We start from the raw sequence: 24,185 nt of genomic DNA on the forward strand, positions 1-24,185 counted from the left end.
AGAGCAAAGATCCAAACTTGACAATATGTGACCTCAACTTCGCTGTTTGTCCAAGCAAGAAGAATAAGATTATCACCTTTATCATGCATAGCTTGGACAACATCCCTACTTACGTCGTCAGTGCCCAAGAGTAGGTGCAGGTTTGTATAGAGGTCATTCGTGTTTTGAAGTACTCTACAACGAGCAGAGTTTCTATCACCCTCCGGAGGTGATGGGCATACTCAGCCATGATAAAGGCTAGCATTTGTCAAGCTATAGTAAAAATACTAGAAGCGCTAGAGATCAAAACAACATAAGGTGTTATTAAGTCACACAATAAGTGGGCTTTTTAGCTCCCCACTTCTATTCAATTTACTACTGATTATCTTGAACAAACAAATGGTGAATGTAGGCGTCTTCTTTGGACATCCACCAAAGAGTAGATCTGGTTTTCACGAGCAGATGTTGCACCTCTAAAAGTGTGCCTCTTAACATCCGAGTACCAGAATTGCAATGAACCTTATTGTACTGAATGTCATATGCCGAAGTATAGGATCCGCAACGAATCTTCTAAATGTTTTGACAAAATGACAATTTACAATGTGTTTTCAGTGGATTTATCTCCCAAAACCACAAAACGTTGAAAATTAGCGAATCTTTTCGTAAAATGAATTTTGTCAAATAGCCAAAGATTTTGACGACCCTTTGATCATAGGCATCGGGCTATAAATAGGCCCTAACTTTTACCTCGAGTACATCCAAAAAAAAAAAAAAACATGGTGGTGTAAAGTTTAAGCATGTTAAACAATTCTAAAAAGGAAAAGTGCAGACCTTTTCACTAGGGATGTGATGTAAACATATCAAGGGATTTGATCGGCTACACTCTCATCATGTACTACCCTGTTTGAGCGCCTACTCGAGGACAATTCTCCTCTTCCTTGAATACTAGCTCCGTGCTGAGTACATGGCAGAGCTTGAATGAGAGGGCCACAGCTCCCTTCTGGTGATTTGATGGCCTTGCTCGTCAGGCGCCATATTATACATCCACCATACACAGACGCAACAATACTGAAAAGCCCTCCAAAGCTCCTTAACCTCAAATGTGTTGGCTCCAAATTCGAGTTGCATCGACCTCTTTTATCCCCAATCTTCCACGCATTCTGCAATTTCTGAAGGGTTCCATCCTCTGCCATTTCAAGTATTGCCTTTGAAAATTGATCGATTCGGGGATCTCGTTTTCGGAACGCCTTCACAAACATTCGCCTTTAATCAGTCCAGCATACTTTTTGATATAAAAGGCTATATACACACAACAAACAAGTGCGCCTATGAGGCTCATACGCTCTATTCAGCTGCTGTACAATGCATGGCTACATACACGCCCATAATCAAACATATGTGTTTCTTGTTTTTGCATGTTGCTTCTTGTCTATGCAGAGTACACAAATACTCTGCATGAGTCCAAAAGTGGTTACTACTGTTTTCTCCATCTTGAGTTGCCTGCATAGTCTTGTGCACAAAAGCATGTGTATCATCACTTGAGAACCTTGATGCCACACTGCGCACTTGATGGTACTCCTCCAATACAAGATATATAAGAGTTTTATCTGATATATTTGTGTAGATTGTCATTATGTACATGCTCCAGTCTATTGCTGCCATCAAATGTTTTGATGCTCTTCAGTTAAGTAGCACACAAGCTTTGCGCATTTGCAGGATCACGACCACGAAGACACAGCTGGGCGTAAAGTCTTCAAATGTGCAAGAAAATGAGATTGGAGCAACATGGCTACTTACAAAGCCAAATCCACCGAAGGAAGGGAGATGGTCGTCCTCCAAGGAGCTCTGGGTTAAGTCACATTCAGTTTGAAGAAGAATCTGCATGTAAGGGAGCTCTTCCAGCCCAACAAGGTTGCCCGCTCGAAGGGCTTCGACATAGTCTCTCTCTGAAGTGAAACTTTTAAGCGTGTGTCCCTCCAGGTTGAGCTTGTCCAAGCAGGTTTTCATGAAGGAGCCCTTTCGGTACCCTACTGATATGCTCTTATCTCTCAATAGGGCCTGGAAGCCATCTATGGTTGGGTACCGTCTCTGAGCTGAGAGGAGAGAGGCTAAGCTAGCAGTGTAGCTTGAATTGAATATGAGCATTACAAATAGCCATGTAACTGTCAGGATTCTTCCAAGGTGCGTTTGCACAGCGGCCTCTGCAATGCACAAGATTACAAATGTTGAGAAAGATGAGCAAGTAAGGATGGGATTTGTTGAAGTGCACGGCAAGCTCCATTGTTTTTGCTGGGGAAGTGCTAGCTGCTTTCCACTTCTAGCATACATTTGAAGCAAGCACCTCTCTTCTTATATCTGGTTTTTTGATAGATTATAGTACTTTGCAACAGTGCAAGCTGTTGATTAAAATGTAGAGATTAAGAACCTGTTAGAAGAGCTTACGTTGTGCTTGAAAAATGCAGAGGGATGTGAACCTGCATTCACAACATCGTCAGAGAGTAAGGGCATGCCAAAAAGAGGAGTGTTCTCAAAACCCTGATCTTCTTTATAATTGTTAATCAACTTCAAATAATGTATAATCGAGAAAAGTATAAAGAAATGAAGAAGATCACATTCGCAGCTTTACATTTAGCTGACCTAGCTCACACTTGGTGGACCATATTAGAGTATGATCGAGCCGCTCCACGATCATGGAGAAGTTTTGTCCGCATGTCACAAGTTCAATTTCTTCCCGTGCATTGCAAACAGAATGTGAGGATGGGTGGCATTGATTCTGGAAAAAAAAGGAATGAATCATTGGAAAACTACATCAACAGATTTTGGGAGCTCCTCCTAAAAGTCCAGCATTTTGAGAGGATAGTCAACTCAAAAAAACTAGGGAAATTTCAAGGAGGTTTGCACTTCAAACTTCGTATTGCTTTAAATCATTTTAGATGTCCTATTAATACCAGTTGTTGGGTTAAAGGCCTTAAATGACCTCTTATTGTACCTTTTTATACTTTGTCCAGGTTCACATTTGTCCAGGTTCACATTGAACCTGGACACATTTTTTAAAGTCACTTATAATAAAAGTGGGATGGCCACAAAAACCATTATTGTGGGTTTCCCTAAAAACGAGCGCGCCCTCTCTCTCTCTCTGTTTTCGATTGCTTGCGCTAGCTCTCTACTACACTCCGCCTCCTGCTTCTTGTCCCAATCTTGCACTACGTCACGACGTGCATCTACCGGTACCTTCTGCTTCGCGCTTTCAACTGGTATCAGAGCCCTAGGGTTTCAAAACAGCACTGCGCAGTCTGTTAGACAGCGAGTTAAAATTGCTCTCCCGCGATCAATTTCGATTCCATCGCGAAGCCCCTTGCTTCAAGGGTCGAAAAGGTCACCAAAACTGCCAAAACAATTTAAAACAAGCTTTTTTTAGGTCAAAAAAGGTGATTTACAGGTTATAACAAGTCAAAACAGCAATACGCAGGTGTACCAAAGTTGTGGGATCACATGTATTGATGTTTGTCACGACAAATTGAGTGAAAAGCTGAGTACAAGTGCTTGAAATTACACATTTCAGCTGAAATTTCAGATTTGGACTGTTTCATATAAAGAAACTGTGGCTCTTTGTATGCAAAGTCTTGTGGTTGCTACTATTTGCTGAAATTTTCAGCCTATTGCATCTCTCTTGTATACACACTTGTAGTTGAATTAAGATGGCTTCTTCCTCTTCCGCATCTGAGACTAAAAATTTGATGAAAATCAAACGGTTCGATGGTCAAGGCTTCAATCTTTGGCAAGAACGCATGCAAGGTAAAAGGATTGTGAAGATACATTGGAACAAAACAAGCCGCCAGGTTTGTCCGACGAAGAGTGGGTCAGGTTAAATAAAAAGGCTATGGCCTACATCAAAATGGCTATCAATGATGACATTTTGACGGACATCAAGCGTTTGGACTCTGCTTGTGCAATATGGCAAAAGCTATAGTCTAATTATGAAAACACCACGCCTGTGAACCAGGTGCATTTGATGCGAAAGTTGGTGAATATGCAGCTTGATGACTCGAAGTCGGCTTCTGAGCATTTGAGTGCTTCTATAGGTGTGTTGAGTCAATTGCATGACAGTGGGCTTCAGCAATTCGATGATAAGCTGAAAGCTATTTCTTGCTTATGACATTGCCAGATACTTGGGAAACATTATATACCTAGATGAATCCAGGATAAGCCCAGATTCACCCTTAAAGAAAAGTGCAAGGTATAGACCCATGATAGTCACCCACGAGACAATATAACCATCAACTCCATCATGCATAGTATTGACTAAATACCACGACGTCCCCACTAACGTCATCAGCGTCCAATAGTGGGTGTAGAACTGGGTATTAACATATGCTCCCAAACACAACACATACCACACGCACACACGTGAGCATACATCAATACAAAGTTCAGCGTACTGAGTTTCTGTCATGACTCCGGAGATCAAGGGCAGACTCGGCCATAATGAAGCCTAGCACTAAAAGAAGCATCAAATTGAAAAAATTAGCACAAAATATGAGGTAGTTGATAGGGCATACGCACCACAAAAGATAGAAAGAATTAGCACAATATCAACTGGGAAACATTGGTTGTCTCCTTGAGCAACAGTCCCACCCTCACGTATGACGGTGTGAGAGGGTCTATTCTCAATGAAGAGATTAGACGCAAGTCTAGTGGGGAAGGTGGCAGTTCTGCCTACAATGCAAGAGGTAGAAATCAAAAGCGTGATGCGGACAACAGCACTCAAAATAGAAGCAAAAGCAAGACAAAGGATAAGGAAGTCACTTGTTATCAATGTGGCAAAAAGGGTCACAAGAAACCCGATTGCAGGTATTTCAAGAAAGAGCAGGAAAGGAAGAAGGAAATGCAAGATAAGAAGAAGAAAGATGAGAAGAAAGGGGAAAAATCAACAGGTGATTCCTCGAGGGATGTTGAGAATGCAAATATATCCTCTAGTGTGGTCATTGAGGAGTTGTCAGACGTTGAGGAAATTTTGGTTGCAGCTTCATGCCCCTCAGATTTGGTGATAGCTAATGTAGAAGACATGTTTATCTCGAAGAAAGATGTCATTGATGCATTACTTAGTGCTAATGACGGCCTATCCCAGTCTTGGATAGTGGACTCTAGTGCTTCATTCCCTGTGACTCCATCTTCGGAGTGTTTTGCTACATATGCTGCACACAATTATAGCAAGGTGTACCTTGGTGATAATTTTGCTTGCAACTTTGAGGGAATGGGTACCATCCGTTTGGCTCTTAACAATGGTCAAGAGCTTGTGTTGAATAATGTCACGTTTATACCAGGCATTAAGAAAATTTACTATCTGTTGGCCAATTAGATACATATGGTTATACTACCATCTTTGGTAGGGGTTCATGGAAGTTGCTTAAGGGCTCTATGCTTGTTGCAAAAGGGTCTAAAAGAGGTACTTTGTACTATCTTCGATGCAAAGCTTTGCTTGGTAAGTTTCTTGTTGTTGCTGAAGTTGCTTCACACACGGAATTGTGGCATAAGAGACTTGGCCATATGAGCCAAAAGGGTATTGATGTGCTTTCCTCTCTCAAGAGAGTAGATGTAAAAGGCAAAAACTTAGATTTTGTAACGATTGTCTTTATGGAAAGCAAAAGAAATCTTCTTATTACTCTGGTGTCTCTCGCAAAGCTAATCCTCTTTATCTTATTCACTCCGATGTATGCACTATGCCTGTTAAGTCTTTTGGTGGTGCATTGTATTTTGTTACATTCATTGATGACTGTACTAGGAAAGGATGGGTGCATTCGTTGAAAAGTAAGAGTGAGACTTTTAATGCTTTTAAGAAGTTTCATGCTCTTGTCACTACTCAAAAGAGTGCTAAGATTAAATGTCTCAGATCTGATAATGGAGGAGAGTATGTATTTGCTGAATTTCAGCGTTTTTGTGATGAAAATGGGATTAAAAGGGATTTGGCAACCCCTTATAATCCGTCTTCTAATGGTGTGGCTGAGAGGTATAATCGTACTTTGTGTGAGAGAGTGCGTTGCATATTGTCCACCGCTAATCTTTCCCAAGAGTTTTGGGGAGAGGTATTGAAAACTGCAGCTCATATTTGCAATCGCTCTCCTAATAGTACGCTGAAAAATGACATTTCAAAGGAGGTTTGTTCTGGCAAACCTGCCTCTTATAATCATTTGAGAGTATTTGGTTGCGAAGCTTTCGTTCATGTACGCGATGACTTGAGAACAAAGCTTGATATGAAGTCCATTAAGGGAGTCTTCCTAGGTTATGGGGAAGAAGGTGAAATGGATTATACAGTGTGGTTACCACAATTTAGAAAGGTAATTCGCAGCCGACATGTAGTGTTCAATGAGGCAAAATTGCTTAAGAATGCTAAAAATCTGATGCTGACAAGAAAACAATCAGATTTCAGCCTTCCATGCCACCCATTGATGTTAAAAAAGAGCATCATGATGCCATTGCCTTCAGGGAGAAAGGCTCTTCCTAACAAATGGGTGTACAAGATTAAGATTGTGGATGAAAAATCCAAGTACAAGGCAAGATTGGTTGCAAAAGGATATGCACAGAAAGAAGAAATTGATTTTCAAGAAATCTTTTCTCCTGTTGTAAAGCATACAACTGCACGTGTCCTTTTTGCTCTCGTTGCGGTGCTTAATTTGGAGTTGAATCAAATGGATGTAAAGACAACGTTTTTGCATGGTGACATTGAAGAGGACATATACATGAAACAACCTAAAGGTTTTGTAGTTCCTACACGTGAGGAACTTGTATGCAAACTGAAAAGGGTTTTGTATGGTTTGAGACAATCATCACGGCAGTGGTATAAGAAGTTTGACACTTATATGTTGTCTCAAGGCTTTAAACGCAACCATGCAGATCATTGTTTGTATACGAAAAGGGATGAAGATGGTAGTCCCATTATACTTGTTCTCTATGTTGATGACATGCTGCTTGCCGGGAAACATAAGACTAGTCTTGATGCTCTGAAACGTAAGTTAAATTCAGCATTTGCTATGAAGGATTTGGGTGATGCAGAGCATATTTTGGGCATGCGTATTAAAAGAGATAGAAAGCTGAAATTATTGTTTTTATCTCAAGAAAGGTACATTGCAAAAGTACTTGGCAGATTTAATATGGCTGATGCTAAGCCTCTTGGAGTACCTTTACCTCCATATACTAAGCTTAGCAAAGCAGATTGCCCATAGGATGAAGTGGCATTGAAAGTAATGAAGGGAATCCCTTATGCATCAGCTTGTGGTTCTCTTATGTATGCTATTGTTGCCACTCGTCCCAACGTTGCTTATGCAGTGGGAGTTGTTAGTCGATACATGTCGAATCCTGGCAAAGTGCATTGGGAAGCTGTCAAATGCATTCTGAGATATTTGAAAGGTACACAATCAAGGTGTATTTGTTATGGCAAAAGTGACTGAAAGTTGCAGGGATATTGTGATGCAAACATGGTAGGTGACATGGATACCAAGAAATCTACCAGTGGATATGTATTTGCTATTGTTGGTGGTACAATATCTTGTTGTTCTAGGTTGCAGAAAACTGTGGCGTTGAGTACTACTGAGGCTAAATATATTTCAGCCACAGAGGCTTCAAAGGAGGCCATTTGGTTGGGCAGACTTGCAAAAGAACTTGGCATGACTGCTCATACACCCGTGTTGGGTTGTGATAGCCAGAGTGCTGTCTATTTAGCCAAAAATGCCATGTTTCATGCACGTACCAAACACATAGATGTGCGGTACCACTTCATACGACAGGTATTGGAGGATGGTCTAGTCACCTCGACTAAGATCCATACATAGGATAACCCTGCAGATATTCTCACCAAGAGTCTTGCTAAGGCTCAATATGAGCATTGCATACAACTGGTGAGAGTTGGTTAACTTAAAGGCGTCATTTATGCCTTTAAGTGGGAGGTTGTTGGTTAATGGCCCTAAATGACCTCTTATTGTACATTTTTATACTTGTGAACTTGGATACATTTTTTAAAGTCACTTATAATAAAAGTGGGATGTCCACAAAAACCATTATTGTGGGTTTTCCCAAAAATGAGTGTGCCCTCTCTCTCACTGTTTTCGATTGCTTGCGCTAGCTCTCTGTTGCACTCCGCCTCCTGCTTCGTGCCCCAATCCTGCACTACATCGCGACGCGCACCTATCGGTACCTTCTGCTTCGCGCTTTCACTAGTCTCAAGGAACTTAGCAATCATGCAAAAACATGGGAGATAGAGCATAATGGAGAAGACTCTTTTCCGAAGAAGGATAAGAAGAACCACTCAAATCAACACTGAGTTCTTCTAAAGGAAAAAATGTCTGTTGCATTGTCCGCGGTAGGGACATACTCCAAATGAAGATCTCCAACCAAAACCCGCTCCCGGACATAGTGATACTGCACCTCAATGTGCTTTGTCCGAGCATGGAAGATAGGGTTCTTGGCAATAGCTATGCAACTCTGATTGTCGCACAAAAGACGTGTAGTAGCAGTCTGGGGTAAACACAAATCTCCCAGTAATCTCCGTAGCGATATCGCCTCACAAGCAGCAAAGCAAGCTGCTCTATACTCCGCCTTTGTGGAAGAGAGCGCAACGGTGGGTTGCCGCTTACTGCTCCATGATATAGGTCCCGAGCCGAGTGTGAAAACTACTCCTGTAGTAGAGCGCCGAGTATCTGGATTTCCTGCCCAATCTGAATCGCACCAACCAAGCAGGATGCAACCCTTGGAGCGACCATAGAACACACCATGGTCCAAGGTGCCGCTGATATACCACAAAGTACGTTGGGCACACTGCCAATGTCGCTGACGAGGTCGGGTGTTGAAAGAACTGAGGACAGAAACTGTATAGCAGATGTCTGGTCGAGAATAAGTCAGCCAAAAGAGGCAGCCAACAACATTCCGGTAGTGCTCCAGGTCAATCCATGGGGAAGGATCATCAATCGATATGTTCTCCCCGGGCTCAAGAGGAGTGCCGATAGGTCTGCAGCTTGTCATCTAAAATCTCTCCAAGATAGCCTTCGCATACTTCCGCTAAGAAAAGAAGATGTCGTCAGGTGTCTTATAGATCTCGAATCCTAGAAAATAGTGAAGAAGCCCAAGATCGGTCATCTCGAAACGTGTTTCCATAGCTTGCATTATTGACTTGATCTTGCTGGTCCATGAGCCTGTGAAAATGAGATCATCCACATAGACATCACTATTGCAACCAAAGAGTCAACATAACAGTTGAAATCTGATGAGATACGCCGTAACCCCAGCTTCACAAGAAACTGGTCTAGTGTGAGGTATCTAAGTTTAAAACAATGCTTTTCACAACACTTCCCAGGCGTCCCATGATGCAACCACATGCACGAATGCAATGCAAACATAGATTCCTCGCGGGAAAGCGTCTGCTCTTCCCGGAAAACTCGTTAAAATATTCCGCTTTTTAAGAAAAGTTTCTCAAAACCCATCTTTATTCTTGTGCTTGCGTCTTTACGCGTATTTCTCTTTTCCAGTTCGGATTTCCTCTCGACTATGGATATCCCCTTTCCGATGCACCCGTCACCCACCTTGTGATGCATCAAGAATACCCATCACCTAGTCCTTTCCTACCAAACTTACAGTACAATCCCCTTCACGATGCTCTATGTCACCCATCCTATGACGCATCAGAGATGTCCGTTCCCGGATGGTCGGATACTTCTTCCCTATGCTCCCTGTCACCCATCCGATGTGACGCATCAGAAGTACCCGTTCTTGGTGGCCTTACAGATATTCCCGTTCACAGTGCTCCCGTCATTACTTTGAATGACGCACCAAGAATACTCTGTACTCGGATGTCTCCAGTGAGAAAAACCCTCTCACTTAAAATTCCAATAATTCATTTAGAATTATTTTTCCTGTTGTTCCAAGCAAGAAAACCCTCTCACTTATAAATCCAATAATTCATTTAGAATTATTTTTCTGTTAGATAAAGCCAATTTAGCAACATCCCTCTCACTTATAAACAGTTGTCCTCAATTGTAGAGGTCCAACTGAACTACCAGGGAGAAACTGAAAAGATTCCAAATCTTGCTCAATGGTGAGTTGAGCTAGTCCTTTCTCAAAAGAGAACTTAAAAATTAAATTAAACAATAATTCAATACTTACCTTATCGTTTCATGTCTGTCCTCTAGTACCTCGAGGATATCCTTCACCTTTCATTAAACTTACGAGCCATGTAAGAACTCATCATTCACGTCTTTCCAACAAATCGGAAGTTTTCCTTATCCGAGAATCTGCTAACTCAATTCCACCTTCTCAATCCCGAGAAGAATAATTCTCCTAGAAATCAATCTAGGTCTTTGTCCTTGCACATAACTTTGCGCTATTAGTCCTGAGGATATTAAACCTCTTGTGTCCTCCCACATAGGGAATGCCCAAATCATAGAGCATTAAGCTCGATGTCTTTCTTTCAGAAACAAAGTTTGCGATCACCTTAAAGAAGGTTCTGTGTTCTGGGCCGTCGCTCAACGTAGACGGACGGTTCCAATCCGAAGATTCTTTGTGCACGGCGGCACTTCCTTCCAATTTTCTTTTTCCTCCTGCGAGTTATTACCACCAGCAGTGTTTTCCTGACGCCCATTAGCGTCTCTTCCTTGCAGAGGCCATCCTTGCAAGCATCAATGACGACTTGCAAAATCCATAGCATTTTCTGAACGTACGTTCAAACCCGGTTCACGATAGAGCAAACACTCTTTGATTCTTACCATTTTGAAACGGTTGGCGAAATATATTCTTACGAACATAGTAGTTCGAATTTATTCCAGCATCGTGTAAATGCTACTTGACATGGAGAAACATATGCCGCAACCAAAAGTTGCAACTGTAATGGTAAAAGCACATAGTGTACTCAATGATCAACGAGCATAAGAAAACCTCTTCTCCGTAGAGAAACTCAAATTCCTTCTACCGAACACATCTCAAATAAAGATTCTTGTGTCGAAATATCCTTGCGCGAAAAAAGGCACTCGAAAGAGTATAACAAACTCTCGTCCAGTTCCTTGGCATAGGTCTACATCTTCGTGTGTTATCCATGTACTCAAAAGTGTACATAATTTTTAAGCTGTGTTAAAGTTTCGGTGAACCTGGGAAATTACCTTCCCTTCGTAAGATCCTTAGAGCGAAGACGCTCAACTTGATGATCACTTGGCTCGATCTTAGAGCAAAACCCGCTCATCAAATAATCTAGGATTTTAATCCTTGGATTCCTCAAGCACAGGCCGTAGTCGTCGCTTGTTCCTTCCCTCGTAATGAGAGTGTTCATTCACTTGTGCGGAAAGCACTACCATATCTTCCCTTACCGGGTAGGGGGTGTGGGCTTAAAGAGTATTCAAGCTTAATGACAGCTTTTCTTTGCTGGAAAACTCAGAATGATTCATTCATAATTTCCTACCCACAATAGCAAGTAATTTGTTGGAGAACTACCGGATATCACATCAATCATGGACCTTCCGGATGGTTAAGCAAAGCAGTTCATCGTATAAAACAATGTTCTGACTCAACCTTACTCTCATAAACACTCGAGAGTGATTGTCTTGGTTAGACACGTGCATATCTCGTGCATAAAAGCAATACGCGGTTGATGAGTTTCTCAAAGATTTAACTTTGATCAAAGACCTCTCCTCTCACTTAGAGTTTGAGGGTCTTCTATTCAAGCATTCAGGAGTTAGTATGAATTCTTTTACTCCAAACTTTCTCCGGATAGCAATGTATCCTTCGAGGAGAGGTAACAAAAATTCGTTGTTTCTGTGTTCAATGGTTCCCCTCCCACTATGGGAATTAGATTCTATGTACACTGAGGTGTACACTTCAGCTTGTACTACTGACTCCACCATCCGCTACAAAGTATCTTGCAGATGCGTCTACAAAATTCGGGCAAAAGTCCTTCGTTGAATTTCTTCATCTTTCCTTCCTCATAGAGGGTCAAGAGTGGAGCTACCTTGGCAAGAGTGAACCACTACTTGCTTGGACTCGCTCGTATTTCTATTGGGCAAACCGATCCCAATCTTCTTGGATGCCTTCCTCAAAGCGTAGAGGAAAAAAATTTGTCGGAAAATTCAGCCTTGAATTGAATCCAAGTCTTGTTGTAAGTTCCTTGCCAAGCTTTGGTATACCACCAAGTACTTGCAATCCCCTTGAGGTGTTTGGTCACATGCCTAATCTTCGACGCTTCTTTTTCAGAAATTTCCGTTTACAAAGGCAACTTCAAACTTGTCGAATCAAAGCGGTAGCTTTCGAGGCATCTTCCCTTCCGTCAAAAGTATCAAACTTGACTGGAACTGTTCCTAGGTCTAGAGACCTTCTTCATATCCTTCCCGAAATGGCGGGATTTCATGGCTATAGTTCTGGATTGACGTTCATGGATATTTTTTGGATTCTGAAGGATCTCGAGCATTCCGCTCCTTGGATTCTCTAGGTTCTTGAGCATCATGCTCTTGTCACCTTCTCAGAGAATCCCAAGTCTTGTGTCGACTTCTTGCAAAGAGGGAAAAAAAAAAAAAATCCAACTCTGCGAGTTTTTCCTTGCAGGACTTAGGGTTCCGCCTGCTTACTTCTCTCTTGGCTTGTCATGGCTTCTTCCCGTATCTTCCCAGAGTCGTCCTCCTTTACAGAGAAAGAGAGGAACCATGCTCTGATACCACTGTCACAAACGGGAGAGCATAACAATATAAAATATACTCGGATAAATAGAATTTATCACTTAATACTGAAGCCAAAGGATATAGAGAGAAATAAATAGAGAGAGAGAGAGAGAGAAGATCGACACAGTACTGGGGACCAGAGGATGGGCTGGTCCCCCCCCCCCCTTAAAGAGTATTCTTTATTAGGAAGAATCTTTTTACAAGCACAAGAACAGGAGAAAACCCCTCCGTTCTAAATCTCTGACTCGATGGTCGTTCCTTCCCGTAAGGGAAATCCGAGAGACGAGCTCTCAATCCTTTTTCCGTCTGTACTCGGAGTCGAGACTCCGCAGACAATTTCCGAATTCCGTTCCCGGAATTCCTAAGCGTAGGCCGAAGCCTTCTCGCTTCTCCTTCGCGATGAAGTACCTGCAAACACACACGCAAACACGCGACAACAATTCGTATGGCGAATCCACAATAGATACCTGTCGCTCTTGCGCGGGAAAAGCGACTTCCGTGCTTCTTAGTCTCGCAATCTCTCGCGTCTTCTCGCGGCAGAGTCTTCTCTTGCTGGCGTTGGTAACCCCCTTTCAGTGAGGGCATGTGGTGCTTTTATAGCTCCTTGGCCACGGCATGAATAGCTGCTCGCGTAGAGCTCGCGGCCGTTTTTTTTTTTTCATTTTTTTTCGTTTTTTTTTTTTTCCCTACCCGAAATAGGGAGAGAGAATTCGCTGGCTGGTTTTGTTGCTCTATTTTCTAAGTGGCTGCCCACTTATTAAGTGGACGGCCGGCATATTTTAAAATTGGTCTGAACCTGCCCAAAAACTCAATAAAACCTTATAAGTTTAAAACAATGCTTTTCACAACACTTCCCAGGCGTCCTTGGATGCAACCACATGCACAAATGCAATGCAAACATAGATTCCTTGCGGGAAAGTGTCTGCTCTTCCCGGAAAACTCGTTAAAATATTCCGCTTTTTAAGAAAAGCTTCTCAGAACCCATCTTTATTCTTGTGCTTGCATCTTTACGCGTATTCCTCTTTTCCAGTTCGGATTTCCTCTCGACTATGGATATCCCCTTTCCGATGCACCCGTCACCCACCCTGTGACGCATCAAGAATACCCATCACCTAGTCCTTTCCTACCGAACTTACGGTACAATCCCCTTCACGATGCTCTGTCACCCATCCTATGATGCATCAGAGATGTCCGTTCCCGGATGGTCGGATACTTCTTCCCGATGCTCCCTGTCACCCATCCGATGTGACGCATCAGAAGTACCCGTTCTTGGTGGCCTTACAGATATTCCCGTTCACACTGCTCCCGTCATTACTTTGAATGACGCACCAGGAATACTCTGTACTCGGATGTCTCCAGTGAGAAAAACCCTCTCACTTAAAATTCCAATAATTCATTTAGAATTATTTTTCCTGTTGTTCCAAGCAAGAAAACCCTCTCACTTATAAATCCAATAATTCATTTAGAATTATTTTTGTGTTAGCTAAAGCCAATTTAGCAACAGGGGCCACGTGCCAATAGAAAAGAGCAGACTGAACAGACTTTTAGCACTTCATATAACAACTGAACTGAAAGAGAGAGAGACAACACGCGACACGGAGTGGCAGAATTCCACCCCAGAGAGTATTGGTCCCAAACCTTGGTGCCTCTTTCGGTATTTCTTCATATTGTATCATCAAAGTACAAGCCGGTACTCCAGACTCTGCACCTTCTCCAGGAAGCATGCTAGAGAATGAGCCCTAACCTCATATTTAAAGGCCCTTGGCCTAAAAAGTAGTTATAGTGAAAAGCCTTCAAAACTCAAAAGCTTCTGGTCGAAAAAGCAATGCCAAAAGCTGCCAATGTAATTTACGGAAATCCGTACAGTCTGCCACGTCATCAGCCAATGGAAAACACGGAATTCCGTACGGCATGCCACATCATCATGTCAGCGTAATTTACGAAAATCTACCACATCATCAGTTTTTGTGTGTGTGCGGGTCCTGCTTTATTTTAATTCTTTGTGTCACTTGGGGCCCTATGGAACGAGGTCCCCATAAGTTGGTAGGACTTCTTCTTCTGTTACTTGTTCTTCTTAGGGTTTAGGCCCCTCGGTCGGCATCTGTAAGTTGGCTCCATTCTTTAGGCTTTGACACGTCAGCAGTTTGTTACATCTCCCCTTCTTGAAAGAGAGTAATCGTCCGCAATTACAACATATCTGCAAAACAACTCAAGTTAGCTCAAAAAATTTCCGAGGGACAATCAGTATGCTCTTTTTATTAAGGAGTTAGCTTCTCCTTTCTGCTCTTTTTATTAAGGAGTTAGCTTCTCCTTTCGGCTGTTTTGATCAAGGAGTTAGCTTCTCCTTTCTGCTCTTTTGATCAAAGAGTTAGCTTCTCCTTTCGTCCAGATCGGAACTCTTGATATTCCGGCGTAGTAAAATTAGCCTTCACACCCAAACCGTATTGATCTTCCACGGGTATCTTGATGCACTAAAATTACATACCCAAGCAATCTCATCCAATTAGGAATATTCAGTAATTGACACATCACAATGCAACACAAATGCTCACATATGCATGTTACAAGACACAACAAACAGCGCCGCTAAGCACTCCCCCGAGACAAACGGTCTACAGTATGAAGCTACTCAATGACTACCTGGTCACTCCCCTCGCAAATAACCTAAAAAGGTCCGGGCCATGAGCTCAGAGGACTGTACAACCAAACGCTCCCCAGACCGCAGTCTACGTCGCTTGGAGGTTCAAGCATACAACCAAACGCTCCCCAGGCATCGGCCTGCGTCGTTCGGAGGTTTTCTAGCATACAACGGAACGCTCCCCAGGCATCGGCTTGCATCGTTCCGAGGTTTTCAAACATACAACGAAACGCTCCCAGGCATCGGCTTGCGTCGTTCCGAGGTTCGAACAATACCAAAACAGTATTTCTCACTTCTCCACCCGGGAGTAAAATCACCAATCGTTGAAACCAGTATCAAACCAGAGTCAAACAATTCAAATCGGCACCAAAACAGGTTCAAAACACATACCCTCCATTTCAAACAAATTCCATCCAGGATCACCAAACAAGATCAAACAGAACTCAAACTTAAAAAGCAATCTCGACATCAGTCGAGCTTGAAAAGTCGACTGACTTTCCGTCTTGAAACCTGCACCAAAAATTAGGGTTAGGTTCCTTCCATGAGGTCGTAACCGAGCACAGCATGGTCCATCAGCTCTTGGACAGACAGTGTTTCTTTGGCGGCGATGGTAGTCCCAAAAGATAGCAATCACACCGAACCTCCAAGGTCATCTGCTCGTGAAGAGACATCTACTGAGAGATGTCGAGAAATTTCAAGTTATAATCTGCTAGAGTTTCCATGGCAAGCATTTCACGATACCCCACTCTGCCAGAAGTTGCACTCCGAAGGAAGATGTCAGAAACCATATAACTTCGGACAAGTTTTTTTTCTTGAAAGCTTGCCAAGTACTTGGAGTATGCTGCTTGGTAGCTGTAGACATCAACATCTGCATGGCACTGCTTCTGAGAAAAAAACAGTGACTTGAAACAAATCTGGATCCTTCTCTTGCAAGTGATCTTAATTGGCTTATGCCCTGTAAGACATGAGCGATGAAGACGGGAGCGCGTCCGATGCGCGATGAAGGAAGGGTGGGAGTGGCTAGTAAGTCTGTAACAAACTGCTGACGTGTCGACCTACTGAAGAACGGAGCTATCGGTCGAGGGGCCTAAACCCTAAGAAGAACAAGCAACAGAAGAAGTGTCACAGAGTGATGACGTGGTTGCCCGAGAGCTGAAAACCCTAATTGCAGAAACCCTAATTCTGAAAACCCTAACTGCAGAAACCCTAACCCTAACCCTAACCCTAACCCTAAGGACAGATTTCTGCGTTTTGCGTTGGCTGATGACGTGGCAGGCTGTACGGATTTCCGTGATTTACGCTGGCAGCTTTTGGCATTGCTTTTTGGACCAGAAGCTTTAGAGTTTGAAAGTTTTTCATGTAAATTGATTTTTGGACCAGAAGCTTTTGAGTTTGAAATCTTTTCATATAAACTGCTTTTCAGGCCAAGGGCCTTTAAATATGAGGCTAGGGCTCATTCTCTGGCATGCTTCAGTACGAAGGTGCAGAGTCTGGAGTACCGGCTTGTACTTTGATGATGCAATATAAAGAAATACCGAAAGGGGCACCAAGGTTTGGGGCCAATACTCTTAGGGGTGGAATTCCGCCACTCCGTGTCGCGTGTCGTCTCTCTCTTTTTCAGTTCAGTTGTTATTGAAGTGCTAAAAGAAATACCGAAAGGGGCGCCAAGGTTTGGGGCCAGTACTCTCTGGGGTGGAATTCCGCCACTCCGTGTCGCGTGTCGTCTCTCTCTTTTTCAGTTCAGTTGTTATTGAAGTGCTAAAAGTTTGTTCAGTCCGTTCTTTTCTATTGGCACGTGGTGCCCGCCTCGTGACAGTGGTATCAGAGCATCAGGCGTGTGCTTTTCTGAAAGCATACCGGTCCTACAAAAGAGCAGACAGAGCTTTATTCGAGGATATCTTCGGCCCCTAATCCGGACTTATTAGCCACTCCCACCCTTACTTCACCGCAGTGTCTTACAGGGCATAAGCCAATTAAGAACCCAATACTTGGAATTCATGGATTCAGCAGAATATTTGCAGTTCCTGCTCAACGAACTCCAAGACATTCTTTTGCGGCATCCTCAGCAGAATCTTCCAATGCTGCAAAGTTTTCAACAATTTTTGAACTTCATGTTACCCCCTCTGCTGCCCCAGGTGGTACCTCCTCCTCCGGCACCAGAAAGTACGAGAGCTTCTAACCAGCAACCTTCTCAGCCGTCTGTTCCAATCGGGGGAGTCTTCAGGAATATGGTGCAGCCATCTGACCCTGATCCAGTGCAACCGCCTTTGCCACCGCCATTGCCCCCACCTCCACCACCACCGCCACCAGGGTACAATGGTTGGAGCCCATATGGATACCCTTATTATCCATACTCGGCATATGCGCCTAACCAACCCAAAGATTTCAAGGATGGTGGCACGACAATCAAATTTTTCACTTTTTCTGGGGTGAAAGATCGCAAGAAAGCATTGCAGTTTCTACAGCAATTCGACAACATCTATGCTTTAGGGAACTATACAGAAGAATCCAAGATTTCTGGAGCAACGGGATTTCTTAAAGATAATGCTATGCAATGGTGGAGTTCAATCGCGACACAACCGCATGCTCCAAGGACTTGGCAAGCTTTCAAGACAGTTTTTGCACGTAGTTACATGACTTCTATGTTTGAAGTGCAAATTTTGGCAGAATGGGGCAACTTGAAAATGCTTGCCACTGAAACCATGGACGAATATAACCAAAGGTTTCTCGATGTGTACCTTCCGGTGTCCTTCTTTAGATCTGTTCCCTTGGAGGCCCAATGCGAGCGATACACCATTGGACTACCATCACCATTGCAGGAATATTGTCTATCCAAGCAAGTCTCTACCATGCAAGAACTTATGGACCATGCCGCGGTCGGCTACAAACTGATGAAGGGAAAGCTAAAGTTTACCACAGAAGAATCTCCGACCACTAACCACAACTCTCGGCAACAACGAACAAATTCTCGAGAGTTTCGTGAAAATCAACCGCAAAGGCTTCGTTTGACGCCTCAACAACGAGACACCTTACTACAAGAAGGCCGATGCTTTGGATGCTTTCAAACAGGGCACAATCATTCTAATTGTCCCAAACGCACTGATAGACCAGAGGGGCCGACGCCCGCACCATCGGTCGACAAAACCCCGGCGCCACCTCCTGCTAAGAGAGCTAGACCCGCTATTGGACTAGTTCTTGATATTTATGGCGTACGCCTTGAGAGTACAAACGAATTGTGTCGAGCATATGGCAAAGTCAATGGTTTCAAAGCCCTTATTTTCTTTGACCCCGGAGCTACAGAGAACTTTATCCATCCAGAATTCTTAAAGCAGATGCACTTTGATTATGATGCAGAGGGTGGAGAAATTGAAGCTGAGCTAGCCACAGGGCAAACTCAGAAAGTAGTACCGCTCATTGGTGCTCTTCCAATGACTATTCAAGATTATCATGGAAAAGCTGATTTCCACATCATGAAGTTGGGCAATTGTGACGTTCTATTAGGCATGCCTTGGCATGACAAGAATGATGCGACTCTCCAAGTCCGGAACAGAACCATCACCGTGATGCAGAAGGACAAGCAAGTCGTCCTCAAAGTTCGGTTGTCCGAACAAAAGCCTGAATGAACTCTCTAGTTGTTTTATAGTTAGATACTTTTGAACTTTGTTTAAGAAAGTATTGTTTGAAACTTTGTTTGAAATGGATGGTATCTGTTTTGAACCTGTTTTGGTGCCGATTTGAATTGTTTGACTCTGGTTTGATACTGGTTTCAATGATTGGTGATTTTACTCCCGGGTGGAGAAGTGGTAAATACTGTTTTGGTATTGTTTAAACCTCCGTACGACGCAGGCCGATGCCTGGGGAGCGTTTGGTTGTATGCTTGTAAAATAATTGTTGTTGTGACTCCCAGCCCGAACCTGGATGGTTATGCGGGAGGAGTATTAAGAAGTCTGAGCAGTGGTTACTCTCAGCACCTCCAAACGACGCAGGCTGCGGTCTGGAGGGCGTTTGGTTGTAAAAGGCCTCTATATCTCCCGGCCCGGACCTTTTTAGGTTATGCGGGAGGAGTGATGAGGGAGTCGTTGAATATCTCCCGGCCCGGACCTTGTTAGGTTATGCGGGAGGAGTGTTCATCGGCGGCTTTATGTTTCTATGTCTTGTAACATGCATATGTGAGCATTTGTGTTGCATTGTGATGTGCCAACCACTGAATATTCCTAATTGGATGAGATTGCCTGGGTATGTAATTTTAGTGCATCAAGACACCCGAGGAAGATCAGTACGGCCTGGGTGTGATGGCTAATTTTACTACACCGGAATATCAAGAGTTTCGATCTAGAAGAAAGGAGAAGCTAACTCCTTGATCAAAACAGCCGATAGGAGCAGCTAACTCCTTGATCAAAAGAGCAGAAAGGAGAAGCTAACTCCTTAATAAAAAGAGCAAACTGATTGTCCCTCAGAATGTCCCTCAGAATGTCCCTCGGAAATTTTTGAACTAACTTGAGTTGTTTTGCAGATATGCTGTAATCGCGAACGATTACTCTCTTTCAAGAAGGGGAGATGTAACAAACTGCTGACGTGTCGACCTACTGAAGAACGGAGCTATCGGTCGAGGGGCCTAAAGTTTAAACCCTAAGAAGAACAAGCAACAGAAGAAGTGTCACAGAGTGATGACGTGGTTGCCCGAGAGCTGAAAACCCTAATTCTGAAAACCCTAACTGCAGAAACCCTAACCCTAACCCTAAGGACAAATTTCTGCGTTTTGCGTTGGCTGATGACGTGGCAGGCTGTACGGATTTTCGTGATTTACGCTAGCAGCTTTTGGCATTGCTTTTTGGACCAGAAGCTTTTGAGTTTGAAAGTTTTCATGTAAATTGCTTTTTGGACCAGAAGCTTTTGAGTTTGAAAGCTTTTCATATAAACTACTTTTCAGGCCAAGGGCCTTTAAATATGAGGCTAGGGCTCATTCTCTGGCATGCTTCAGTACGAAGGTGCAGAGTCTGGAGTACCGGCTTGTACTTTGATGATGCAATATAAAGAAATACCGAAAGGGGCGCCAAGGTTTGGGACCAATACTCTCTGGGGTGGAATTCCGCCACTCCGTGTCGCATGTCGTCTCTTTCTTTTAGTTCAGTTGTTATTGAAGTGCTAAAAGTCTGTTCAGTCTGTTCTTTTCTATTGGCACGTGGTGCCCGCCTCGTGACAAAGTCCAGGTTGGCGGCCGAAGATACCTCAAATAAAATTCCAATAGCTCTGTCTGCTCTTTTGTAGGACCGATATGCTTTCAGAAAAGCACACACCTGATGCTTTGATACCACTGTCACAGGCAGATTGAACAAACTTTTAGCACTTTATATAACAACTGAACTAAGAGAGAGAGAGAGACAACACGCGACACGGAGTGGCGGAATTCCACCCCAGAGAGTATTGGCCCCAAACCTTTGGCGCCCCTTTCAGTATTTCTTTATATTGCATAATCAAAATACAAGCCGGTACTCCAGACTCTGCACCTTCTCCAGGAAGCATGCCAGAGAAAGAGCCCTAACCTCATATTTAAAGGCCCTTGGCCTGAAAAGCAGTTATAGTGAAAAGCCTTCAAAACTCAAAAGCTTCTGGTCCAAAAAGCAATGCCAAAAGCTGCCAGCGTAGTTTACGAAAATTCGTACAGCCTACCACGTCATCAGCCAACACAAAACGCAGAATTCCGTACAACATGTCACGTCATCATGTCAGCGCAATTTTCGGAAATCTGCCACGTCATCAGTTTTTGTGTGTGTGCGGGTTCTACTTTATTTTAATCCTTTGTGTCACTTGGGGCCCCATGGGACGGGGTCCCCATAAGTTGGTAGGACTTCTTCTTCTGTTACTTGTTCTTCTTAGGGTTTAAGCCCCTCGGCCGGCATCTGTAAGTTGGCTCCATTCTTTAGCTTTGACACGTCAGCAGTTTATTACAACCAGCTTCTTCATTTAAGAAGATCTCGTTTAAAGAACAGATTGAGCGGTTTTGCTGTGGCAAAGTGAAAGATCAGGAAGCCCTGATTTTCTTTGATGGAGGAGCCAAGGCCAACTTCATTTCACCTGAATTGGCGGCGCGGCTTGAGATTACACCCGATCGGATGGGACCACAAGCAGAGGCAGTTCTAGCAGCACCCGGTAGGGACGTGGCCATTACACCTGTCATTGGCAAACTTCGGTTGCATTGTCAGGGGTATTTGGGGCACAAGGACTTCTATATAATGCCCTTGGAAGGTTGTGATGTCCTCCTGGGAGTCCCTTGGTACCATAAGAACAACGCCATGGTTGATTATCGGGCGAAGAAAGCGACATTGACTATTGGAAAGGGCCGAAACATTGTACTTGATGTGAAACTGAAGGGCGAGTCTATCCCTATTGTATCGGCTTCGGCCGTTTCGAAATTAATGAAATCCAATCTATTGGTTTACTCGATCTTTTTGAAAGAGTTGAATGATGAACATAGGACAAATATGTCTCAACTTGATAAAGAACGCCAAGATTTTCTCCACACTCATGCCGATTGCTTTTCTGAGGGCCTGTCAGGCGAGTTGCCACCAGCTCGTCTTGAGGATCATACCATTGATCTGATACTTGGAAGCACACCACCGAACCAGCCACCTTACCGTGTGAGCCGAGCCCAGAATGAAGAGATTATGAACCAAGTGAAAGACCTCTTGCAAAAGAGTCTTATCCAGCCGAGTACTTCACCTTACTGCTCTCCGGTGTTGTTGGTTTTGAAGAAAGACGGATCTTGGAGAATGTGCATTGATTATAGAGCTCTCAATAAAATCACCATCAAGAACAGAAGATCCGGTTCCTAGGATCGATGATATTCTTGACCGACTACAAGGAACCTCTTGTTTCAGCGGGATCGATTTAAAGAGCGGAAATCATCAGATCCGAATCGCGCCGAGAGATGTCTACAAGACAGCTTTTTGGATGACTTTTGGTTTATTTGAAGTTTTGGTGATGCCTTTTGGCCTTACCAATGCTCCAGTGACCTTTAACCGAATGATGGACAGGATTTTTAGAGAGTACAAATCTTTTGTTGGCACTTTCTGTGATGACATTATTGTCTTCTCCAAGGATGAGGCAGAACATAGAGAACATCTGCTACAGGTCTTTCAGGCATTGAGAGATCACAAGTTGGTGATAAATGCAAAGAAAAGTGAATTTTTCTTATCAGAGATACACTTTTTGGGACACATCGTCTCAGCAGCAAGAGTGCATATGGACCCGGCCAAGATTGAGACTATACGTGATTATATTGGCCCAATTTGAAGAATGTCCATAAAGTTAGAAGCTTCTTGGGCTTATGTTCTTACTACTGGAGGTTCATTAGAAAGTTTACAGAGGTTGCTTCCCCTTTGCATATCTTGACACAGAAATGAGTCCCTTTCTCATGGGGACCCACAGAGGTGACTGCGATATTGAAAGAGAAATTGACTACAGGACCAGTTTTGACTTTGTCGGATTTGCAAAAGTCATTCGAAGTATATTGTGATGCTTGTGGTCATAGTCTGGGTGCAGTCTTAATGCAAGAAGGCCATGTCATTGCCTATGAGAGCTGATTGTTCTCAAGGCCGAAATTAACAGCACAGATATATGAGAAAGAGCTTTGGCGGTTATCCATGCTCTTACTCAGTGGCGACATTACCTACTCAGAGTTTACGCTACTTCTTGTCACAAAAGCAGCTATCAAAAAAGCAGATGGGGTGGGCGAACATCTTGTCACGGTTTCACTTCTAGATTGTCCATGTGTAAGGACAGGAGAACTTGGTGGCAGATGCTTTGTTCGGAAGCCGTTGGTCTTGGCTATTTCCGCGATCCATCATAGAAGCTTCAAGGATATGGTCGATCAGTACGCCACAGATCCAGATTTTGCAGATGTATTCCATTCGGGATATTCCATTCGGGATGGCTACTTGATGAAGAAAACGATGTTGTGCATTACACAGCCGTTGAGGGAAGGTTCTAACCGAATGCCACTGTCCACCATTTACGAGTCACCGCGGTATTGATACCACCTTGAAAGGTGTAGAGAGATACTTCTTTTGGCCGAGACTCAAGAATGATGTCACAAGACAGGCACCACATGCCAATAGAAAAGAACAGACTGAACAAACTTTTAGCACTTCAATAAAAACTGAACTGAAAGAGAGAGAGACGACACGCAACACGCAGTGGCAGAATTCCACCCCAGAGAGTATTGGCCCCAAACCTTGGCGCCCCTTTCGGTATTTCTTTATATTGCATCAACACAGTACAAGCTGGTACTCGAGACTCTGCACCTTTGCCAGGAAGCATGCCAGAGAATGAGCCCTAACCTCATATTTAAAGGCCCTAGGCCCCAAAAGCAGTTTACAGTAAAAAGCCTTCAAACTCAAAAGCATTTGGTCCAAAAGCAAAGCCAAAAAGCTGCCAGCATAAATCACGGAAATCCGTACAGCCTGTCACGTCATCAGCCAGCGTAATTTCCGGAACGTCCGTACAGCTGCCACGTCATCAGCTTTGCGTGAGTATGTGTGTGAGTCCTGCTTTTATTTTAATTCCTTTATATCACTCGGGCCCATCGGACGGGGTTCCCATAAGTTGATAAGACTTCTTCTTCTTCTGCTACTTGTTATTCTTAGGGTTTAGGCCCCTGGGCCGGCATCTGTAAGTTGGCTCCATTCTTTAGGCTTTGACACGTCAACAGTTTGTGACATCTCCCCTTCTTGAAAGAGAGTAATCGTCCGCGATTACAGCATATCTGCAAAACAACTTAAGTTAGCTTTAAAATTTCCGAAAGTCATTCCAAGGGACAATCAGTTTGCTCTTTTGTTAAGGAGTTAGCTTCTCCTTTCGGCTCTTTTGATCAAGGAGTTCGCTTC

At 43.4% G+C, this 24,185-nt stretch overlaps 1 protein-coding gene across 1 annotated transcript in view; it reads right to left on the reverse strand.

The window, feature by feature from the left end:
- Nucleotides 1-529: 529 nt before the first annotated feature.
- LOC147446564 (glutamate receptor 3.3-like) overlaps nt 530-24,185 on the reverse strand; it is a 102,168-nt gene continuing 78,512 nt past the window's right edge. The window contains exons 4-6 of the mRNA XM_086525764.1: nt 2,422-2,453; nt 1,777-2,180; nt 530-1,226 (exon numbers count right to left, since the gene is read on the reverse strand). Coding sequence (XP_086381890.1) covers nt 840-1,226; nt 1,777-2,180; nt 2,422-2,453 — 823 coding nt within the window. The 3' untranslated portion in view covers nt 530-839. The remainder of the gene's footprint in view (nt 1,227-1,776; nt 2,181-2,421; nt 2,454-24,185) is intronic.

The sequence above is a fragment of the Adiantum capillus-veneris genome, chromosome 12, assembly GCF_014529385.1.
Source record: "Adiantum capillus-veneris isolate H3 chromosome 12, ASM1452938v2, whole genome shotgun sequence".
Taxonomy (NCBI): Eukaryota; Viridiplantae; Streptophyta; class Polypodiopsida; order Polypodiales; family Pteridaceae; genus Adiantum; species Adiantum capillus-veneris.